Here is a 22,447-nt window from a genome sequence, read left to right as displayed (position 1 = left end):
ATCTGTGTAACTCCATCCCTGTCAGAACGCACCACCTCATAGTCGACATCCCCCACTCGCCGTGTGACCACAAAGGGCCACTTGGCGAGGAGTTTAGAGCTGGAAGGAGGAAGCAATACAAGTACCTTCTCTCCCGGTGTGAATTGTCTCAGCCTGGCCCCTCTGTCGTACAGCCGTTGTTGATGCCCCTGGGCCTGGAGCAAATTCTCACGTGACATCCTACCCAGTGTGTGGAGCTTTGCTCGCAGGTCCAGGACGTACTGGATCTCACTTTTACTGGTGCTCAGCCCCTCCTCCCAGTTTTCTTTAATGAGGTGGAGCACCCCCCCGCGGAGTCCTGCCGAACAACAGTTCAAAGGCAGAAAATCCCGTGGAGGCCTGGGGGACCTCCCGAACTGCAGAGAATCAAGCCATTTATCCCAATTACGCATATCTTCGCTAATAAATTTATGGATCATGGACTTCAAAGTCTTATTCAGACGCTCCACCAGACCATCAGTCTGTGGGTGGTACACACAGGTCCGAATAGATTTAATGCCCAGTAAGATTGACACCATCCATGGCACATTTTCAGACTTCCCTGAACGCATCGCTCTCTCTCTTCCGGTAAGCGTATTGCATCACTTCCGGTTGCCAGCTTAGCAGCTCGCGATGTCTTCTTCTCCCCCTCCCCCTCCCTCTTGCTCAGAGTGTCTCATGTAGAGCTATTCCTCTGCCTCCCTTAATGATAACGGTACATGCAACAAGTGTAGTTCATTTGCTGGTTGGAGGCAGTTCTAAGTGGGTTAGATGCACGGCTCCGCACCATCGAAGCTCAGACAGTTACGCTAGTTAGCTCGCCACCCCCCATAGCCGGTGCGGAACCGCTAGCGTTAGCCTCTGTTAGCTGTCCCCCGGCAGCCCCCGAGCAGCCGGATGGCTGGGTGACTGTTCGAAGGGGTTTTAAGTCTAAACAGAAGTCCACTGAGCACCGCCAACCTCTTCATGTTTCAAACCAGTTTTCCCCACTCAGCGACGCACCCGCTGAGAAACCCACTCTGGTTATAGGTAGCTCCATAGTCAGAAACGTGAAGATAGGGAAGCCAGGGACCAAAGTCATATGCATCCCGGGGGCCAGAGCGGGCGACATTGAATCTTGTTTAAAACTGCTGGCTAAGGTGTGCTGCAAGATGGCGGAGTGAGCAGTCATGTAGTTTTGAGCTCTCTCAACTCGGCGACGATAAACCCTCAAAAATCATAATTTAAATAAATAAATCCAATATAATATAGAAGGGAATACATAAAGAGGTCGGATATACAAATAAAACCAAGTCAGAGGTGATAGAAAATGGAATCAAATGCTGACAATGAAGTGCGGGGCGAGAGGAACGTGGCAGGAGCAGAGCCAGCTAGCTTAAATCAGCTGATTGACTTGCTAACACCCATAGCATAGGAGGTTAAAGAAGTCAAACAAGGGATAAGTGATGTGAGGAGAGAGGTTCCACGCGGCCCAGCTGAGATATGTGCATAGTTGGTGTAAACTGGACTATGAAGCAAAATGGAAAGAAATGGAAAAATCATTTGGAATGTGTCCGATACAGAGTATAATAGGAGATAAGGAAACATTTAAGAAGGTTAGAAATCAAATGGATTAGATCACAAAATGTACCTTGGAATTATGGTTCAAATTACTTAGACATAATAAGGCGGAGAACAACGCACATTTATTGAAATGGGCGTCTTTTGATAGCAGTTTTAAACCAACTGGGCGCAGTGGGGGAGAAGGGCATTACGGCATGGTGCACACTGGGGGAAAAAGGGAAGATAAGGAGTTTAAGACTTGAAAACAAAATATGACCTGGATTGGAGGGAATTTTACAAATATTTACAGATACGGGATTATTATGGGAAACAGATTGAACAGGAGCTCTCTAGAAGTGAACAAGGTGGTACAAGTAATGCTTGATGCATATAAAGGGAACCGGGTTAGGACTATAACTACACTATATAAGGCATTGATGAATGACAAAAACGCAACAGGGTATATAAAAGAAAAATGGGAAAGAGAATTTGATATGGAAATATCTGAAGATGAATGGGATAACATGCGGGAAAAACACAAGACAACAACCTGTTCGCGAGCCTGGAGAGAGTTTTCCTGGAAAAATCTAATACGGTTCTTTATCACACCTAAAATATAAAATAATTATTCTGAAACAAGAAAGTCATGTTGGAGAAATTGTGGGTCATCTGAAGCCAACCATGCACATATATTCTGGAATTGTCACAAAATAATAGGGTTTTGGGGAACGGTCCATAGACACAAGATATTCTGGGATACACATTTCAAATGAATCATAAACTGATGTATCTGTGTATGCACACAGAGAATGATGTACATGATGGGGACTTGTACCTATTCGAGATACTCATGGTTGCAGGTAAAACGGCCATTACAAGAAAATGGGGGACGGATGATATACCCACTCAGACCCATTGGGTGGACACAGTGGGGGAAATAAACATTATGGAAAGACTGACACGGGATCACGGATGGACAGTAAATGGAGGAAGTGGACTCGATGGCAGTTGACACAGACTTGAAATGACAGCAGGTTTTCATTTGTCATTTTTATTTCTGGCTGTCGATGTTGTTGATGACTTGTATTGGTGTATTTATTGTTGAATAAAAATAAAATGGTTAAAAAAAAACTGCTGGCTAAAGATGAGCGTAGTTACAGTAAGATTATAATACACGCCGGCGGTAATGACTCCCGACTGCAGCGGTCCGAGGTCACTAAAATTAATGTGGAATCGGTGTGTACTTATGCCAAGACAATGTCGGACACCGTAGTTTTCTCTGGTCCTCTCCCCAATCTGATCAATGATGACATGTATAGCCGCATGTCGTCATTCAACCGCTGGTTGTCCAGGTGGTGCCCAGCAAACAATGTGGGCTACATAGATAACTGGCAGACTTTCTGGGGAAAGCCTGATCTGATGAGTCCAGACGGCATTCATCCCACTTGGGATGGAGCGCGTCTCATTTCTGTGAACATGGCCAAGTTGATTAACGGACTTAATCCATGACCCAGAGTTCAGATCAGGAAGCAGAAGCAGAGTTGTAGTCTTCCACCCTTCTCTGCACTTCCATTGGAGCAGTTACCCACCCTTAACCTTAACTCTATAGAGACTGTGTCTGTCCCACCAGACCAACCAGCTCGCTAAAATTCATGAATGTCTTAAAGACATAAAAACATGGATGACCTGCAACTTCCTGATGTTAAACTCAGACAAAACTGAAGTTATTTTACTGGCCCTGAACACCTCAGAGATCAATTATCTGGTGATGTGGTTTCTGTAGATGGCATTTCCCTGGCATCCAACACCACTGTAAAGAATCTCTAATTATCTTTGACCGAGACTTGTCCTTTAACTCCCACGTTAAGCAAATCTCAAGGATTGCATTTTTTCATCTATGTAACATTTCAAAAATCAGGCACATCTTGTCTCAAAAAGATGCAGAAAAGCTGGTTCACGCGTTTGTTACTTCCAGACTAGATTACTGCAACTCCTTATTATCAGGCTGCTCTAATAAGTCTCTTAAATCCCTCCAGTTGATCCAGAATGCTGCAGCTCGTGTGCTCACAAAAACTAAGAAAAGAGATCACATGACTCCTGTATTAGCTGCTCTGCACTGGCTCCCTGTAAAATCAAGAATCACATTAAGTCCCATGGCGCCCAATTGGGGGCCGATTTACACATCATAGTTAGACTGTGTAAAATCTTACAATAAACATGAACAAATATATTGATGTTGTACATCAAATTAAACAAGAGAACTTGGGCTACAAGACTCAGTAAGCCATTTCCACACAATTCAAACACCAACTGAAAGAATTATGAAAATATCATAATCATCATTTTGTCAGGAGTCATTCCACTCAGCACGTTTCCGGAACTAGCATCCCGTAGCTCGGTGCTATCAGAAAAAGACAGATAGCAAAAACCAAGAGACCACACAGATTCTAAATGTCTTTTCAAAATCCTTCTGCACCAAAGAATTTCTGAGATATGAGCCAAAGAACACAGCACCATGAATCGATTTAGCGCTTACAGTCACAAATGTTGCTTATGTTTTGCGAAAAAATTCATTTTTCTTCTTCTAATCAACAAAGACTGCTATATTTGGATGTATTGAACACCATAAGTAATATACAAGTGAAATATATGGTTTGGTACATCAAAATTCAAATTGCCCAAATGCCCATTTCGCCTAATTTATCTGTACTAAAACCTCTCTAACTTTGTTCTGCTTTACTTTTTCAGAGTCAAACTTTTCAGAGAGACTGATCACACATGTTGTGCTGTGATCTCTGATGTGCTTTTCTGTTTCTGTGCATCTTTCAAAGAGATAATCATCCTGAAAGTGCTTTTTTTTCTAGGCGAACCTGGAAATTCAACTTTTGCTGTCTTTCATCTTTATTTACTCTTAACCAGTAACGTATATACTAATATGTACACATCTGAACAGAAGCCCACATGTGTTGCCTTTATTATAAGACCAACATTATTCTAATAACCTTTGTGGTGGCAGAGCTACACCCTTTTTAGTTTGGGTATGATATTTCGAGCAGAAACCTAGAAAATGGCTTGGGGCTTAAAAGGTTAAAATTCTTCTCCTCACCTACAAAGCCTTGATTGGTGATGCATCATCATATCTTAAGGAGCTTGTAGTACCATATTGCCCCACTAGAGAGCTGCTCACTAAATGCGGGGCTACTTGTGGTTCCTAGAGTCCTAAAAAGTAGGATGGGAGCCAGAGCCTTCAGTTATCAAGCTCCTCTTTTATGGAACCAGCTTCCACTTTCAGTCCTGGAGGCAGACACAGTCACCTCATTTAAGAATAGACTTAAGACTTTCCTGTTTAATAGTGCTTATAGTTAGGGCTGAATCAGGACTGCCCTGGTCCAGCCCCTTGATATGCTGGTATAGGCTTATAGGCTGCTGGGGGATGTTTTAGGATACACTGAGCACCTATCTCCTCTTCTCTCTCTCCTTATGGATGAATTTACATCTCTCCATTGCACCTTATTAACTCTGCTTCCTCCCCGGAGTCGTTGTGACTTCACGTCTCATAGGGTCCATTGGACCTGGAGGTGTCTGATGCCTGGTGAGCCGGCCTCCCATTGGCCCTGCTGATGCCCCGCCCCCCCTCCTCTCTACCTCCTTCTGTTTCATGGATTGGAGTTCCATTCATACATTGTCATATTCATGTAATGTGTTTATGTAACTCTGTAACTCTGTTCATCTGGTCACATGACATCCATTCATCTGTCCATCCGGGGAGAGGGATCCTCCTCTGTTGCTCTCTTGAAGGTTTCTTCCCTTTTTTCAAGGGGAAAGGTTATTTTTGGGGAGTTTTTCCTGATCCAATGTGAGGTCAAAGGTCACGGATGTCGTATGTGTACAGATTGTAAAGCCAATTTAAAGGCAAATTTGTAATTTGTGATATTGGGCTATACAAAATAAACTGAATTTAATTGAATTAACCCGTAAAGTTATGAACTGGGTGCCCTGGTCAGTCAGAATCTCTTTCGGATTCCGCAACTCTTTGCAGAAATGTTGCACAATGGCACCGCCTCCGGATATCGTTTTACGTAATCCACCAGGACTAACACAAAGCGATATCCGCGTGCACTCCGGTGAAATGGCCCGATAAAGTCCATAGCGATTCGCTGGAACGGAACCTCCATTAATGGCAGAGGACGTAAAGGCGCCCCCGGAATGGCCGGGGAGTTTACCAATTGACACTCCGGACTGGACGCACACCAACGGCGCCCATCCACCCAGATGCCCGGACAATAAAATCGTGTCATTATACGGTCCAGTGTTTTATCGTATCCCATGTGACCAGCCATCGGGTTATAGTGAGCCGCCTGGAAAATCACTCTATACAGTCTGTCCCTAATCAATGAAAAGTGTGGATATGACTGCGCTGCATCAGGGCGCACCAGCTGACCATCAATTCTAATCACTTGGTCGAAGGCTCAGCGTAGAGTATCGTCCCGAGACTGCTCAAGTGGAAAATCTTCCATGGAGTGAAACTCGGTAGCCGGTGGAGTCTCCACGGGATTAAGATTAAGGGGTGCGTAAGGCGGGAGCTAACCGCAACCTTTACATTATGCTTTTTTCCCCCTGTGTCTAATTTCGACTGACATCATAGGATACTTGTGAACATACCCATGCACACACCTATTTTTTACCCACAATGCCTCCACCAATGCCCCGGGCCGAACCAGGCTCTGGTGGATCATAGACTGTATACAGCCGGAATCCACCATTCTTACCGGAACACAGTACGTCGCCCCTGGACCGGGGGAGGGTGTTGGAGAGCCGGCAACCCGGATCACCTGGCCCGCTTCCTGCCCGCACCTCCAACACTCCTGCCCTGATGTTTGAAGGATCCCCTGTGGGTTGGGAAGGGTGCCGGCCTCAGCGTGGCCTCGCGGAACCTCCGCCGGTGATCCTCTGGGGTCAGACCCAGCCGATCCATGACCGCCTTGTGCATATGATATGATTGTAACGAGCAGACTCAAGCTATCGTTTGGAGTGTTTTCATTGGCTCTGGCTCTTCCTCCGGCCCTACTGAGGTTCATTTAGGGAAGAGACACAAAAGCACAGATCTGTTCAAGCTGAGGCCACTCCCCCACTTCCCTCCAGCCCTGTCACCACAATTATTATTATGTTATTTAATATAATATAATGTTTTATTTTATTATGTTATTTAATATAATATAATGTTTTTTAATATTATATAATTTATTATGTAATATTATGTTATTTAATATTATATTATATTATTTTATATAATATAATATCATGTTATATTGTATCATGTTATGTTATATTATATTGTATTATACTATGGTATATTATATTATATGTTAAGTTACATCATTAATATTATATTATATTAATGTGACATAGTTTCTCCTCCATCTTTCCTCAGTGTCAGTATTCGTACCTCCATCAGTGTGTTTGTGACGTTCTCAAAGCCAGAAAGCTCCAAAGTGAGCAGGAAAACCTCCTCTACCCCGTCTATGCAAATGTCAACTACAACTTACAAAGAGGTAGGTATCATAAAAATCCTACCTCATTAGTAGTCAGTGGACAGTTGTGGCTCATTAGTAACAAATTCACACTTGTAGCTCATTAATACTCAAACTACACCTGTAGCTCATTAGTAATGAAACCTGTAGCTCATTAGTAAACAAACTACACCTGTAGCTCATTAGTAATGAAACCTGTAGCTCATTAGTAAACAAACTACACCTGTAGCTCATTAGTAATGAAACCTGTAGCTCGTTAGTAAACAAACTACACCTGTAGCTCATTAGCAATCAAACTACACCTGTAGGTCATTAGCAATCAAACTACACCTGTAGGTCATTAGCAATCAAACTACACCTGTAGCTCATTAGTAAACAAACTACACCTGTAGCTCATTAATAATCAAACTACACATGTAGCTTATTAGCAATCAAACTACACCTGAAGCTCATTAGTAATCAAACTACACCTGTAGCTTATTAGTTTCCAATTTACACGTAGCTCATTAATACTCAAACTAGACCTGTAGCTCATTAATAATCAAACTACACTTGTAGCTCATTAATACTCAAACTAGACCTCCAGCTCATTAGTAAACAAACTACACCTGTAGCTCATTAGCAATCAAACTACACCTGTAGCTCATTAGTAATCAAACTACACCTGTAGCTCATTAGCAATCAAACTACACCTGTAGCTCATTAATACTCAAACTACACCTGCAGCTCATTAGCAATCAAACTACACCTGTAGCTTATTAGTAAACAAATTATACCCCTATCTAATTAATAATAAAACTACACCTGTAGCTCATTAATAATCAAACTATACCTGTAGCTCATTAGTAAACAAACTACACCTGTAGCTCATTAATAATCAAACTACACCTGTAGCTCATTAGTAATGAAACCTGTAGCTCATTAATAATCAAACTACACCTGTAGCTCATTAATAATCAAAATACACCTGTAGCTCATTAGTAAACAAACTACACCTGTAGCTCATTAGTAATCAATCTAGTCATGTAGCTCATTAGTAATAAAACTACATCTGTAGCTCATTAGTAAACAAACTACACCTGTAGCTCATTAGCAATCAAACTACAACTGTAGCTCATTAGTAATCAAACTACACCTGTAGCTCATTCATAATCACACTACACCTGTAGCTTATTAGTAAACAAACTACACCTGTAGCTCATTAATAATCAAACTAAACATGTAGCTTATTAGTAATCACACTACACCTGTAGCTCATTAGTAATGAAACCTGTAGCTCATTAATAATCAAACTACACCTGTAGCTCATTAATAATCAAACTACACCTGTAGCTCATTAGTAAACAAACTACACCTGTAGCTCATTAGTAATCAATCTAGTCATGTAGCTCATTAGTAATCAAACTGCACCTGTAGCTCATTAGCAATCAAACTACACCTGTAGGTCATTAGCAATCAAACTACACCTGTAGTTTATTAGTAAACAAACTACAACTGTAGCTCATTAATAATCAAACTACACCTGTAGCTTATTAGCAATCAAACTACACCTGTAGCTTATTAGTTTCCAATTTACACGTAGCTCATTAATACTCAAACTAGACCTGTAGCTCATTAATAATCAAACTACAATTGTAGCTCATTAATACTCAAACTATACCTCCATTTCATTAGTAAACAAACTACACCTGTAGCTCATTAGCAATCAAACTACACCTGTAGCTCATTAATACTCAAACTACACCTGTAGGTCATTAGTAATGAAACCTGTAGCTCATTAATAATCAAACTACACCTGTAGCTCATTAGTAAACAAACTACACCTGTAGCTCATTAGTAATCAATCTAGTCACGTAGCTCATTAGTAATCAAACTACACCTGTAGCTCATTAGTAAACAAACTACACCTGTAGCTCATTAGCAATCAAACTACACCTGTAGCTCATTAGTAATCAAACTACACCTGTAGCTCATTAGTAAACAAACTACACCTGTAGCTCATTAATAATCAAACTACACCTGTAGCTTATTAGTAATCACACTACACCTGTAGCTCATTAGTAATGAAACCTGTAGCTCATTAGTAATCAAACTACACCTGTAGCTCAATAGTAAACAAACTACACCTGTAGCTCATTAGCAATCAAACTACACTTGTAGGTCATTAGCAATCAAACTACACATGTAGCTCATTAGTAAACAAACTACACCTGTAGCTCATTAGCAATCAAACTACACCTGTAGCTCATTAGTAATCAAACTACACCTGTATCTCATTAGTAAACAAACTACACCTGTAGCTCATTAATAATCAAACTACACCTGTAGCTTATTAGTAATCACACTACACCTGTAGCTCATTAGTAATGAAACCTGTAGCTCATTAGTAATCAAACTACACCTGTAGCTCAATAGTAAACAAACTACACCTGTAGCTCATTAGCAATCAAACTACACTTGTAGGTCATTAGCAATCAAACTACACTTGTAGCTCATTAGTAAACAAACTACACCTGTAGCTCATTAGCAATCAAACTACACCTGTAGGTCATTAGTAAACAAACTACACCTGTAGCTCATTAATAATCAAACTACACATGTAGCTTATTAGCAATCAAACTACACCTGAAGCTCATTAGTAATCAAACTACACTTGTAGCTCATTAATACTCAAACTACACCTCCAGCTCATTAGTAAACAAACTACACCTGTAGCTCATTAGCAATCAAACTACACCTGTAGCTTATTAGTAAACAAATTATACCTGTATCTAATTAATAATAAAACTACACATGTAGCTCATTAATAATCAAACTACACCTGTAGCTCATTAATAATCAAACTACTCCTGCAGTTCATTATCAATCAAACTACACCTGTAGCCCATTAATAATCAAACTACACCTGTAGCCCATTAGTAATCAAACTACACCTGTAGCTCATCATTAATAATCAAACTACACCTGCAGTTCATTATCAATCAAACTACACCTGTAGCCCATTAGTAATTAAACTACACCTGTAGCTCATTATCAACCAAACTACACCTGCAGCTCATTAGTAAACACACTACACCTGTAGCTCATTAATAATCAAACTACACCTGTAGCTCATTAGTAATCAAACTACACCTGTAGGTCATTAGCAATCAAACTACACCTGTAGCTCATTAGTAAACAAACTACACCTGTAGCTCATTAATAATCAAACTACACATGTAGCTTATTAGCAATCAAACTACACCTGAAGCTCATTAGTAATCAAACTACACTTGTAGGTCATTAGCAATCAAACTACACCTGTAGCTCATTAATAATCAAACTACACATGTAGCTTATTAGCAATCAAACTACACCTGAAGCTCATTAGTAATCAAACTACACTTGTAGCTCATTAATACTCAAACTACACCTCCAGCTCATTAGTAAACAAACTACACCTGTAGCTCATTAGCAATCAAACTACACCTCCAGCTCATTAGTAAACAAATTATACCTGTATCTAATTAATAATAAAACTACACATGTAGCTCATTAATAATCAAACTACACCTGTAGCTCATTAATAATCAAACTACACCTGTAGGCCATTAGTAATCAAACTACACCTGTAGCTCATTAATAATCAAACTACTCCTGCAGTTCATTATCAATCAAACTACACCTGTAGCCCATTAATAATCAAACTACACCTGTAGCCCATTAGTAATCAAACTACACCTGTAGCTCATCATTAATACTCAAACTACACCTGCAGTTCATTATCAATCAAACTACACCTGTAGCTCATTAGCAATCAAACTACACCTGTAGGTCATTAGCAATCAAACTACACCTGTAGCTCATTAGTAAACAAACTACACCTGTAGCTCATTAATAATCAAACTACACATGTAGCTTATTAGCAATCAAACTACACCTGAAGCTCATTAGTAATCAAACTACACCTGTAGCTTATTAGTAAACAAATTATACCTGTATCTAATTAATAATAAAACTACACATGTAGCTCATTAATAATCAAACTACACCTGTAGCTCATTAATAATCAAACTACACCTGTAGCTCATTAATAATCAAACTACTCCTGCAGTTCATTATCAATCAAACTACACCTGTAGCCCATTAGTAATCAAACTACACCTGTAGCTCATCATTATTAATCAAACTACACATGCAGTTCATTATCAATCAAACTACACCTGCAGCCCATTAGTAATTAAACTACACCTGTAGCTCATTATCAACCAAACTACACCTGCAGCTCATTAGTAAACACACTACACCTGTAGCTCATTAATAATCAAACTACACCTGTAGCTCATTAGTAATCAAACTACACCTGCAGCTCATTATCAACCAAACTACACCTGTAGCTCATTAATAATCAAACTATACCTGTAGCTCATTAATAATCAAACTACACCTGTAGCTCATTAGTAATCAAACTACACCTGTAGCTCATTAATAATCAAACTACACCTGTAGCTCATTAGTAATTTAAACTACACCTGTAGCTCATTAGCAATCAAACTACACCTGTAGCTCATTAGTAATCAAACTACACCTGTAGCTCATTAGTAAACAAACTACACCTGTAGCTCATTAATAATCAAACTACACCTGTAGCTCATTAATAATCAAACTACACCTGTAGCTCATTAGTAATCAAACTACACCTGTAGCTCATTAATAATCAAACTACACCTGTAGCTCATTAGTAATTTAAACTACACCTGTAGCTCATTAGCAATCAAACTACACCTGTAGCTCATTAGTAATCAAACTACACCTGTAGCTCATTAGTAAACAAACTACACCTGTAGCTCATTAATAATCAAACTACACCTGTAGCTCATTAATAATCAAACTACACCTGTAGCTCAAACTACACCTGTAGCTCATTAGTAATCAAACTACACCTGTAGCTCATTAATAATCAAACTACACCTGTAGCTCATTAGTAATCAAACTACACCTGTAGCTCATTAGTAATCAAACTACACCTGTAGCTCATTAGCAATCAAACTACACCTGTATCTGATACCTGTTTAGAGTTATTAGAGTTAAATGAACTGTTATGTATACATTTATTTATCAATCTTTTCATCTAAATATATTCATCTTTTTCCACAGAGATCCTGTGCAGACGTTGACAATTCTATCGATATGTTTGATTACTGATCAATATCTTTGAATTCTGATCAATATGTTTAGCACTACAATGAAACCTGTCAATGCTGTCAATTCTTCTGTAAAATACAGAATAATATCAACAGAACTGTACATTTACTTTGTATATGTATATATTTCTTTTAGAGATATATTTCTAAATAATGTGTTTTCATTGTGTTTTATGAGCTTTGATATTTGCACATTGCAGTTATCATTTAAAATAATCACATGCTCCTCCAAAGTGTAATTTTCTGTTTGTTCAGAGGAAGATTCATAATGAGGAGGAGGAGGGTAGCTCCTTCATGTTTCTGTAAAAACAAACTGCATCTTATTTATGATCAAAAGTTTGGATGTGTTTCTGTGTAAAACAGCTGAATCAACGTGTCAAATGATAGACAGCAGACATCCTAAAGTGTTTATTAATATATTATTCTCCTATGAAGACACATTCTTTAATAGTACAGCTTTCCTTTCCTATATTTAGTATTTCTTTATTCAGCAGACAATGTGTCTGTGTCTTCAGGTGGAGTTATAGTTGTACACAGATATATATATATTGTACATGATAAGCACAATAAATAACTCAAAGAGAATCAGATCAACATTTTCATAAAATCTTCTTTTCTTATTTATATTCAAATTGTCCTCATAAAACTTTACAATGTGTTTACATACGACATCCTCTGTCCCAGGACCCCAAACCATTAACAGGAAGAACCTGAAGTAGTACCCTGAGAGAGGGTCCTGAGGGAGGACCTGAGAGAGGGTCCTGAGAGAGGGTCCTGAGGGAGGGTCCTGAGAGAGGGTCTTGAGGGAGGACCTGAGAGAGGGTCCTGAGAGAGGGTCCTGAGAGAGGGTCCTGAGGGAGGACCTCAGAGAGGGTCCTGAGAGAGGGTCCTGAGGGAGGGTCCTGAGAGAGGGTCCTGAGAGAGGGTCCTGAGGGAGGGTCCTGAGGGAGGGTCCTGAGAGAGGGTCCTGAGGGAGGACCTGAGAGAGGGTCCTGAGAGAGGGTCCTGAGGGAGGGTCCTGAGAGAGGGTCCTGAGGGAGGACCTGAGAGAGGGTCCTGAGAGAGGGTCCTGAGGGAGGGTCCTGAGAGAGGGTCCTGAGGGAGGACCTGAGAGAGGGTCCTGAGGGAGGGTCCTGAGAGAGGGTCCTGAGGGAGGACCTCAGAGAGGGTCCTGAGAGAGGGTCCTGAGGGAGGGTCCTGAGAGAGGGTCCTGAGAGAGGGTCCTGAGAGAGGACCTGAGAGAGGGTCCTGAAGGAGGGTCCTGAGAGAGGGTCCTGAGGGAGGACCTGAGAGAGGGTCCTGAGAGAGGGTCCTGAGGGAGGACCTGAGAGAGGGTCCTGAGAGAGGGTCCTGAGAGAGGGTCTTGAGAGAGGGTCCTGAGAGAGGGTCCTGAGGGAGGGTCCTGAGGAGGACCTGAGAGAGGGTCCTGAGGGAGGACCTGAGAGAGGGTCCTGAGAGAGGGTCCTGAGAGAGGGTCCTGAGGGAGGACCTGAGAGAGGGTCCTGAGGGAGGGTCCTGAGAGAGGGTCCTGAGTGAGGACCTGAGAGAGGGTCCTGAGAGAGGGTCCTGAGGGAGGACCTCAGAGAGGGTCCTGAGAGAGGACCTGAGAGAGGGTCCTGAGAGAGGGTCCTGAGGGAGGACCTGAGAGAGGGTCCTGAGAGAGGGTCCTGAGGGAGGACCTGAGAGAGGGTCCTGAGAGAGGGTCCTGAGAGAGGGTCTTGAGGGAGGGTCCTGAGGGAGGACCTGAGAGAGGACCTGAGAGAGGGTCTTGAGGGAGGGTCCTGAGAGAGGGTCCTGAGAGAGGGTCTTGAGGGAGGGTCCTGAGAGAGGACCTGAGAGAGGGTCTTGAGGGAGGGTCCTGAGAGAGGGTCCTGAGGGAGGGTCCTGAGAGAGGGTCCTGAGAGAGGGTCTTGAGAGAGGGTCCTGAGGGAGGACCTGAGAGAGGGTCCTGAGAGAGGGTCTTGAGTGAGGGTCCTGAGGGAGGACCTGAGAGAGGGTCCTGAGAGAGGGTCCTGAGAGAGGGTCCTGAGGGAGGGTCCTGAGGGAGGACCTGAGAGAGGGTCCTGAGGGAGGACCTGAGAGAGGGTCCTGAGAGAGGGTCTTGAGAGAGGGTCCTGAGGGAGGACCTGAGAGAGGGTCCTGAGAGAGGGTCCTGAGGGAGGGTCCTGAGAGAGGGTCCTGAGAGAGGGTCCTGAGGGAGGACCTGAGAGAGGGTCCTGAGAGAGGGTCCTGAGGGAGGGTCCTGAGGGAGGACCTGAGAGAGGGTCCTGAGAGAGGGTCCTGAGAGAGGGTCCTGAGAGAGGGTCTTGAGGGAGGGTCCTGAGGGAGGACCTGAGAGAGGACCTGAGAGAGGGTCCTGAGAGAGGGTCCTGAGAGAGGGTCTTGAGGGAGGGTCCTGAGGGAGGACCTGAGAGAGGACCTGAGAGAGGGTCCTGAGAGAGGACCTGAGAGAGGGTCTTGAGGGAGGGTCCTGAGAGAGGGTCTTGAGGGAGGGTCCTGAGAGAGGACCTGAGAGAGGGTCCTGAGAGAGGGTCTTGAGGGAGGGTCCTGAGGGAGGACCTGAGAGAGGACCTGAGAGAGGGTCCTGAGGGAGGACCTGAGAGAGGGTCCTGAGAGAGGGTCCTGAGGGAGGACCTGAGAGAGGACCTGAGAGAGGGTCTTGAGGGAGGGTCCTGAGAGAGGGTCCTGAGAGAGGGTCTTGAGGGAGGGTCCTGAGAGAGGGTCCTGAGAGAGGGTCTTGAGGGAGGGTCCTGAGGAGAGAGATGTCATGTTAACAACCTAACAGAGTAAAATAGTAACATTACAACATGATCCATATGATAGAAATTATTCATATGAAGAAAGTAGTAATTGCAGTAATACTAGTACAATGATGACTACTAACAACAAATAATAATAACTAGATACTAGATAACTATATAATGGAACATATGTGACCAACATGTGAGCTTGTTCGACATGAAGCCTCCAGAAACATCCGTCTGATCACATAACTGTGACATCACAACTCTAAACCAATGAGAAGAGCAGAAACATCTCAAATAACCCACAACTGTCACTCTGAAGTTCAAAGAATATTTGTATGATTTATTATTGTTGAAGGTCAAATGATGTGTTTGAATGATAATTGTATGTCAGATATCATTTTAAGTTTGCATCATTTATTTTATTTTTCCCGACAACATTACCTGTACTTTATTTTGAAAAGACATATTGTATGTGAGAGCAGAAGTATTTCTCTGATTATTCTTCCATAACCGACATCAAACTACTTGTACCTGACTTTCTACTTCTCCCCCAGTAATATTGTATTTCTTACTGTACTACACCTCAGAGGTACATGTTGTATTTCTTACTGTACTACACCTCAGAGGTAAATAATGTACTTCTTACTGTACTACACCTCAGAGGTAAATAATGTACTTCTTACTGTACTACACCTCAGAGGTAAATAATGTACTTCTTACTGTACTACATCTCAGAGGTACATGTTGTACTTCTTACTGTACTACACCTCAGAGGTACATGTTGTATTTCTTACTGTACTACACCTCAGAGGTACATAATGTACTTCTTACTGTACTACATCTCAGAGGTACATGTTGTATTTCTTACTGTACTACATCTCAGAGGTAAATAATGTACTTCTTACTGTACTACACCTCAGAGGTAAATAATGTACTTCTTACTGTACTACACCTCAGAGGTACATATAGTACTTCTTACTGTACTACATCTCAGAGGTACATAATGTACTTCTTACTGTACTACACCTCAGAGGTACATATAGTACTTCTTACTGTACTACATCTCAGAGGTACATATAGTACTTCTTACTGTACTACATCTCAGAGGTACATAATGTACTTCTTACTGTACTACACCTCAGAGGTACATATAGTACTTCTTACTGTACTACATCTCAGAGGTACATAATGTACTTCTTACTGTACTACACCTCAGAGGTACATATAGTACTTCTTACTGTACTACACCTCAGAGGTACATGTTGTATTTCTTACTGTACTACATCTCAGAGGTACATGTTGTATTTCTTACTGTACTACACCTCAGAGGTAAATAATGTACTTCTTACTGTACTACATCTCAGAGGTAAATAATGTACTTCTTACTGTACTACATCTCAGAGGTAAATAATGTACTTCTTACTGTACTACATCTCAGAGGTACATGTTGTACTTCTTACTGTACTACACCTCAGAGGTACATGTTGTACTTCTTACTGTACTACATCTCAGAGGTAAATAATGTACTTCTTACTGTACTACATCTCAGAGGTACATGTTGTATTTCTTACTGTACTACATCTCAGAGGTACATGTTGTACTTCTTACTGTACTACACCTCAGAGGTAAATAATGTACTTCTTACTGTACTACATCTCAGAGGTAAATAATGTACTTCTTACTGTACTACATCTCAGAGGTACATGTTGTATTTCTTACTGTACTACATCTCAGAGGTACATGTTGTACTTCTTACTGTACTACATATCAGAGGTACATGTTGTACTTCTTACTGTACTACACCTCAGAGGTACATGTTGTACTTCTTACTGTACTACACCTCAGAGGTACATGTTGTACTTTATACTGTACTACACCTCAGAGGTACATGTTGTATTTCTTACTGTACTACATCTCAGAGGTACATGTTGTACTTCTTACTGTACTACACCTCAGAGGTACATAATGGTAAACATCAGATATAATAGGAAAACATCGTTACTTTAACAGTGTGGTACTAGTACTTACTGAAGTAAAGGATCTGAACGCTGACGCATTACGAAAGAGTAGTGATGTGTATTTCTAGGTGACGTCACACATTATGTCTCTGCTGGGAGAGGCCCCGACCGTCCCGAACCGCACCGCCCGCGCATGCGCACAGCGGCAGGTCTCCGCCACATTGGAGTGAACTCTCGGAAGTTTCGTTGCAGTGATTTAGCGGCAGAGTGAAGCTAACCTCGGTAAAGCGGAGTAAAACGGGCTGTTAGCGACACCACGGTGCGCAAGGAAGGTACCGGCCCCCCCGCAGAGACCCAGCAGGACTACCCATGGAGGTGCAGCTCTGGACCCGGGTCCATCTGAGCCGCTAGAGCCTCCGGGACAACTTGTGATTGTTGTTTTGGCGCTAGAGGAAAGATGGAGGCGCTGCTGGAGTAGTAGCTAACGTTAGCTGTGCTGCTGGTCCGGGGAGTGAGGAGGCTGCCCCTGACCCTTGGCCTGTGTGAGTATGTGTGTGACGGCTGTTTCACCCTGAACATACCGGGATAAAACCCCGTGAGAGGGTGAGAGACGTGCTAGTAGCCTCCGAGCTAACTAATGCTACATCGCTGCAATCTGTGTTCGCTTAGCTTTAAGCTAGCTAGCTGCTGTTACCATTTAGTACCCTTAAGTATTCTTTAATACCCCTTTAATATCCTCTAATACTCTTGAATGACCTTAAGTACCTTCTAATATCAGTTAGCATCCTTTTAGTCTCCTTTAATAGTCTTTAATAACCTTTAGTACCCCTTTTAAATATAATTTAGTACCCTTTTAATATTCTTTAGTACCCTTTTATTCCCATTTAAGATCCTTTAATACCCCTTTAATATCCTTTAGTACCCTTCAATACCAATGTATTCCCCTGTAATGCCCTTTAGTACTTATTACCCTTTAGTACCCTTATTATGCTTTACTACCATTTATTACCCTTTAATACGCTTTAATACCATTTAGTACCCTCTAATACCCTTTAATTTCCCTTAGTACCAACGAGTACCCTTTTAATATCCTATATTACACTCTACGTCCTTTATTATACTTATAGTAATATCCGTTTTACCCTTATTGCCCTGGTAATAATATCCATTCATAACTGGCTAATAATAATACCTGTTATTACCCTCCAATACTCTGCTAATATTAATAACCTTTAATAAACCTAACTAATAATACCCTTTATACTGCCAATATTAATACCCTTTATTACCCTTTACTACCCTGCTAATAATCATATGCTTTACTACCCTTCAATATTACCCTGGTAATAATAACACCTTTTATTGCCCTTTACTATGCTTTAATACCCTGCCCATATTAATACCCTGGTAATAATAACACCCTCTATGACCCTTTAATATCCTGCTCTTATTAAAGCCATTTGAAACTGGGAGCACTGAGATCACACCAGACACTCAGTGTTTGACCGAAACTCTTCTAGAGCGGATAAACATGATTATTAATCAAAACTATGTTGATTATCCTTCAGGAGACATTTGAGTTATTTACTTACATTCTTTTAAGACCTCCTGTGGGAAGTATTAATTATTATGTTAACACAAACCGTGTTAATATAATAATCAGGAGCTCCATGTTGTTGGGTCTGGATTCATGGAGCCAATCAGCTATACTCTGTATCATCTCTCTATTGCTTGAACAATGATTGAAACAAGTGCTAACTGGATGTCATGTTCCCTGTGGCGTGTCTGTGCAGAGCTGCTGTTCATGTTTACAAATCAACCGGAGCATGAGAGGCCCTCGGGCTCTGAGGATGGAACCAAGGCTACTGGAGGCAGGATCTAGGTGAGTACCAGAGAAACGTCTCTTTGAGACGGCAGCGTTGATGTTTCTTTGAATGCGTGTCTGTTATGTCCCAGAGATCAGATGGTGCTCTGAAGAAGCCATGGGTAGCTGCTTAAGCTGTCCAGAGAAAGAGTCAATTCCAGATAATCATCAAAGTAAATTCAAGGTGAGTTTGTAATCTATCAATCAGCACACACCTGCAGATTAACCCATAGAGACCCGGGCCCTATTTCTCGTCTATCACCATAGAAACACATTCAAAAAATTGAACCTGCTCCAGCGCAGGCTCATTCAGTCTAGCTGGATAATCTGGCCACGCCCCCTGAAGAAAGTGGCCCCTCCCTTCCTCATTGATGAAGTGATATTAGTTAGATTAACGTTTCATAGGGAGAGAGTTCTGATGACGTGATGACGACTTCCTGTACGAGCGCCTTCCATTCTGCCCTCAAGGAATCAATTATTACAGACCTTCTGGAGCCTACATTGAACACCACACGCCACATTGACTGTCTCACAGACTGTTTGCCATGTCCGAGTAAATGCAATAAAAGTTCTATATGTTCATCTCCACATACATGAATATACACATATATATTATCTACTGTTTCTGAAAGAGTTATGTTAGATCTCATTGGATGATGCATGTCATTACACCGACTGCCAGCAGGCACATTTAAAGAATGAGGCTCTTAAAATGAGCCGATACATTTTCCCAACACTGATGCTGCGTTGAGAGCAGATTCATGAAAGTCAAAGCACAGACGAATGGATGTGATTTGTGAATAAAGAGGATGTTCATCCACTTATCCAGACGTAGTCGGTCAAAGTCACCGAGCTGTGTGAGCCTACGGGTGATGTTATGTATAAATATATATATATATGATATTAATGTTATGAACCCAGACACGAGGGAATTAGATGTTCTGACGTTTGTGGGATTTCCACAACAAGTATAAAGCAGAAATAGTGGTTACTTCTTCCATGGTGGATGGTGGAAGTTATAACTGTTTCCGTGGAGATAAGCCACGCCCCCCTCCAGCGCGAATGAAGTAAATGAATTGATTAGATTTTGCCATGATTATGGTCTGGAATTCCTCATATGCGTTCATGATCATTTCCTGCTCCTCAGCGGAGAACAAAGAGGCTCTTTGAGTTTATTTGACTTTGTGCTGTTAGAAAATCATGTTTCAACTATCCTGATTACTGAAGTCTGGTTCAACTATCCTGATTACTGATGTCTGGCTCAACTATCCTGATTACTGATGTCTGGTTCAACTATCCTGATTACTGAAGTCTGGTTCAACTATCCTGATTACTGAAGTCTGGTTCAACTATCCTGATTACTGATGTCTGGCTCAACTATCCTGATTACTGAAGTCTGGTTCAACTATCCTGATTACTGAAGTCTGGTTCAACTATCCTGATTACTGAAGTCTGGTTCAACTATTCTGATTACTGAAGTCTGGTTCAACTATCCTGATTACTGAAGTCTGGTTCAACTATCCTGATTACTGAAGTCTGGTTCAACTATCCTGATTACTGAAGTCTGGTTCAACTATCCTGATTACTGAAGTCTGGTTCAACTATCCTGATTACTGAAGTCTGGTTCAACTATCCTGTGAACTGAAGTCTGGTTCAACTATCCTGATTACTGAAGTCTGGTTCAACTATCCTGATTACTGAAGTCTGGTTCAACTATTCTGATTACTGAAGTCTGGTTCAACTATCCTGATTACTGAAGTCTGGTTCAACTATCCTGTGAACTGAAGTCTGGTTCAACTATCCTGATTTACTGAAGTCTGGTTCAACTATCCTGATTTACTGAAGTCTGGTTCAACTATCCTGATTACTGAAGTCTGGCTCAACTATCCTGATTACTGAAGTCTGGTTCAACTATCCTGATTACTGAAGTCTGGTTCAACTATCCTGATTACTGAAGTCTGGTTCAACTATCCTGATTACTGAAGTCTGGATCAACTTTCCTGAGTACTGAAGTCTGGTTCAACTATCCTGATTTACTGAAGTCTGGTTCAACTATCCTAATTTACTGAAGTCTGGTTCAACTATCCTGATTACTGAAGTCTGGCTCAACTATCCTGTGAACTGAAGTTGGCTCAACTATCCTGTGAACTGAAGTCTGGTTCAACTATCCTGATTACTGAAGTCTGGTTCAACTATCCTGTGAACTGAAGTCTGGCTCAAATTAACGAGATGGTTTGAGGGCGGATCAGCCTTTGAGAAACCGGGATAGCCTGATGTCAATCATCTTGTTAATTTTAGCTGGCTAATAGGACATTTGATCGACTTAGTTGAGCCACGTACGAGAAATAGGGCCCTGGACTATAGGGGGGGACATGATGTGGGATTAGACCTTGCTGTGACCTTGCTTGTAATTCTAAAATCTTTGACATTGGAGATTTCTGCGGGGAACTTTTTGGCTATTGGATGGCGAGCACTTCTGTTGTTGAAACAGCTCAGAAACCACTTTATTGTCAATATAAACCCCTCTGAATGCCCTCAGCCTCTAGTTTCGTCTAGACTGTTTTGTTGTTCTGTACCTGGATTTGACTTGTTTTTGTTGTTTTCTTGGCTTTGACTGTCTTGTTGTTGTGTCTCTGGCTCTGACTCTCTTTTTGTTGTTTGCTGTCTTGTTGTGTACCTGGCTTTGGCTGTCTTGTTGTTGTGTACCTGGCTTTGGCTGTCTTGTTGTTGTGTACCTGGCTTTGGCTGTCTTGTTGTTGTGTACCTGGCTTTGATTGTCTTGTTGTTGTGTACCTGGCTTTGATTGTCTTGTTGTTGTGTACCTGGCTTTGGCTGTCTTGTTGTTGTGTACCTGGCTTTGATTGTCTTGTTGTTGTGTACCTGGCTTTGGCTGTCTTGTTGTTGTGTACCTGGCTTTGGCTGTCTTGTTGTTGTGTACCTGGCTTTGATTGTCTTGTTGTTGTGTACCTGGCTTTGATTGTCTTGTTGTTGTGTACCTGGCTTTGGCTGTCTTGTTGTTGTGTACCTGGCTTTGGCTGTCTTGTTGTTGTGTACCTGGCTTTGGCTGTCTTGTTGTTGTGTACCTGGCTTTGGCTGTCTTGTTGTTGTGTACCTGGCTTTGGCTGTGTTGTTGTTGTGTACCTGGCTTTGATTGTCTTGTTGTTGTGTTCCTGCCTCCTACTGTCTCGTTGTTGTTGTGTACCTGGCTTTGACTGTGTTGTTGTTGTGTAACTGGCTTTGGCTGTCTCGATGTTGTGTACCTGGCTTTGGCTGTCTTGTTGTTGTGTACCTGGCTTTGGCTGTCTTGTTGTTGTGTACCTGGCTTTGGCTGTCTTGTTGTTGTGTACCTGGCTTTGGCTGTCTTGTTGTTGTGTACCTGGCTTTGATTGTCTTGTTGTTGTGTACCTGGCTTTGATTGTCTTGTTGTTGTGTACCTGGCTTTGGCTGTCTTGTTGTTGTGTACCTGGCTTTGATTGTCTTGTTGTTGTGTACCTGGCTTTGGCTGTCTTGTTGTTGTGTACCTGGCTTTGGCTGTCTTGTTGTTGTGTACCTGGCTTTGGCTGTCTTGTTGTTGTGTACCTGGCTTTGATTGTCTTGTTGTTGT

The 22,447-nt window shown here is 41.8% G+C and overlaps 2 protein-coding genes across 3 annotated transcripts in view; both read left to right on the top strand.

Annotated features, from left to right (window-relative positions):
- Window positions 1-12,862, top strand: part of LOC117732295 (receptor-type tyrosine-protein phosphatase beta-like) — a 62,784-nt gene extending 49,922 nt beyond the window's left edge. Inside the window, exons 33-34 of the mRNA XM_034535156.1 lie at window positions 6,992-7,112; window positions 12,228-12,862. Of these exons, the coding sequence (XP_034391047.1) occupies window positions 6,992-7,112; window positions 12,228-12,247 (141 nt within the window). The 3' untranslated portion in view covers window positions 12,248-12,862. The remainder of the gene's footprint in view (window positions 1-6,991; window positions 7,113-12,227) is intronic.
- Window positions 12,863-17,190: 4,328 nt separating this feature from the next.
- The window catches only part of LOC117732806 (fibroblast growth factor receptor substrate 2-like), a 13,068-nt gene continuing 7,811 nt past the window's right edge, over window positions 17,191-22,447 (top strand). For both annotated transcript variants that reach the window (XR_004609630.1, XM_034535988.1), the window contains exons 1-3: window positions 17,191-17,521; window positions 18,773-18,861; window positions 18,936-19,027. Coding sequence is in view for 1 of the 2 variants with exons in the window: in XM_034535988.1 (XP_034391879.1) it covers window positions 18,962-19,027 (66 nt within the window). In the remaining variant the exon portion in view is untranslated. The remainder of the gene's footprint in view (window positions 17,522-18,772; window positions 18,862-18,935; window positions 19,028-22,447) is intronic.

The sequence above is a fragment of the Cyclopterus lumpus genome, chromosome 6 (assembly GCF_009769545.1).
Source record: "Cyclopterus lumpus isolate fCycLum1 chromosome 6, fCycLum1.pri, whole genome shotgun sequence".
NCBI classification, from domain to species: domain Eukaryota; kingdom Metazoa; phylum Chordata; class Actinopteri; order Perciformes; family Cyclopteridae; genus Cyclopterus; species Cyclopterus lumpus.
This window is presented reverse-complemented; position numbering and strand designations above follow the sequence as displayed.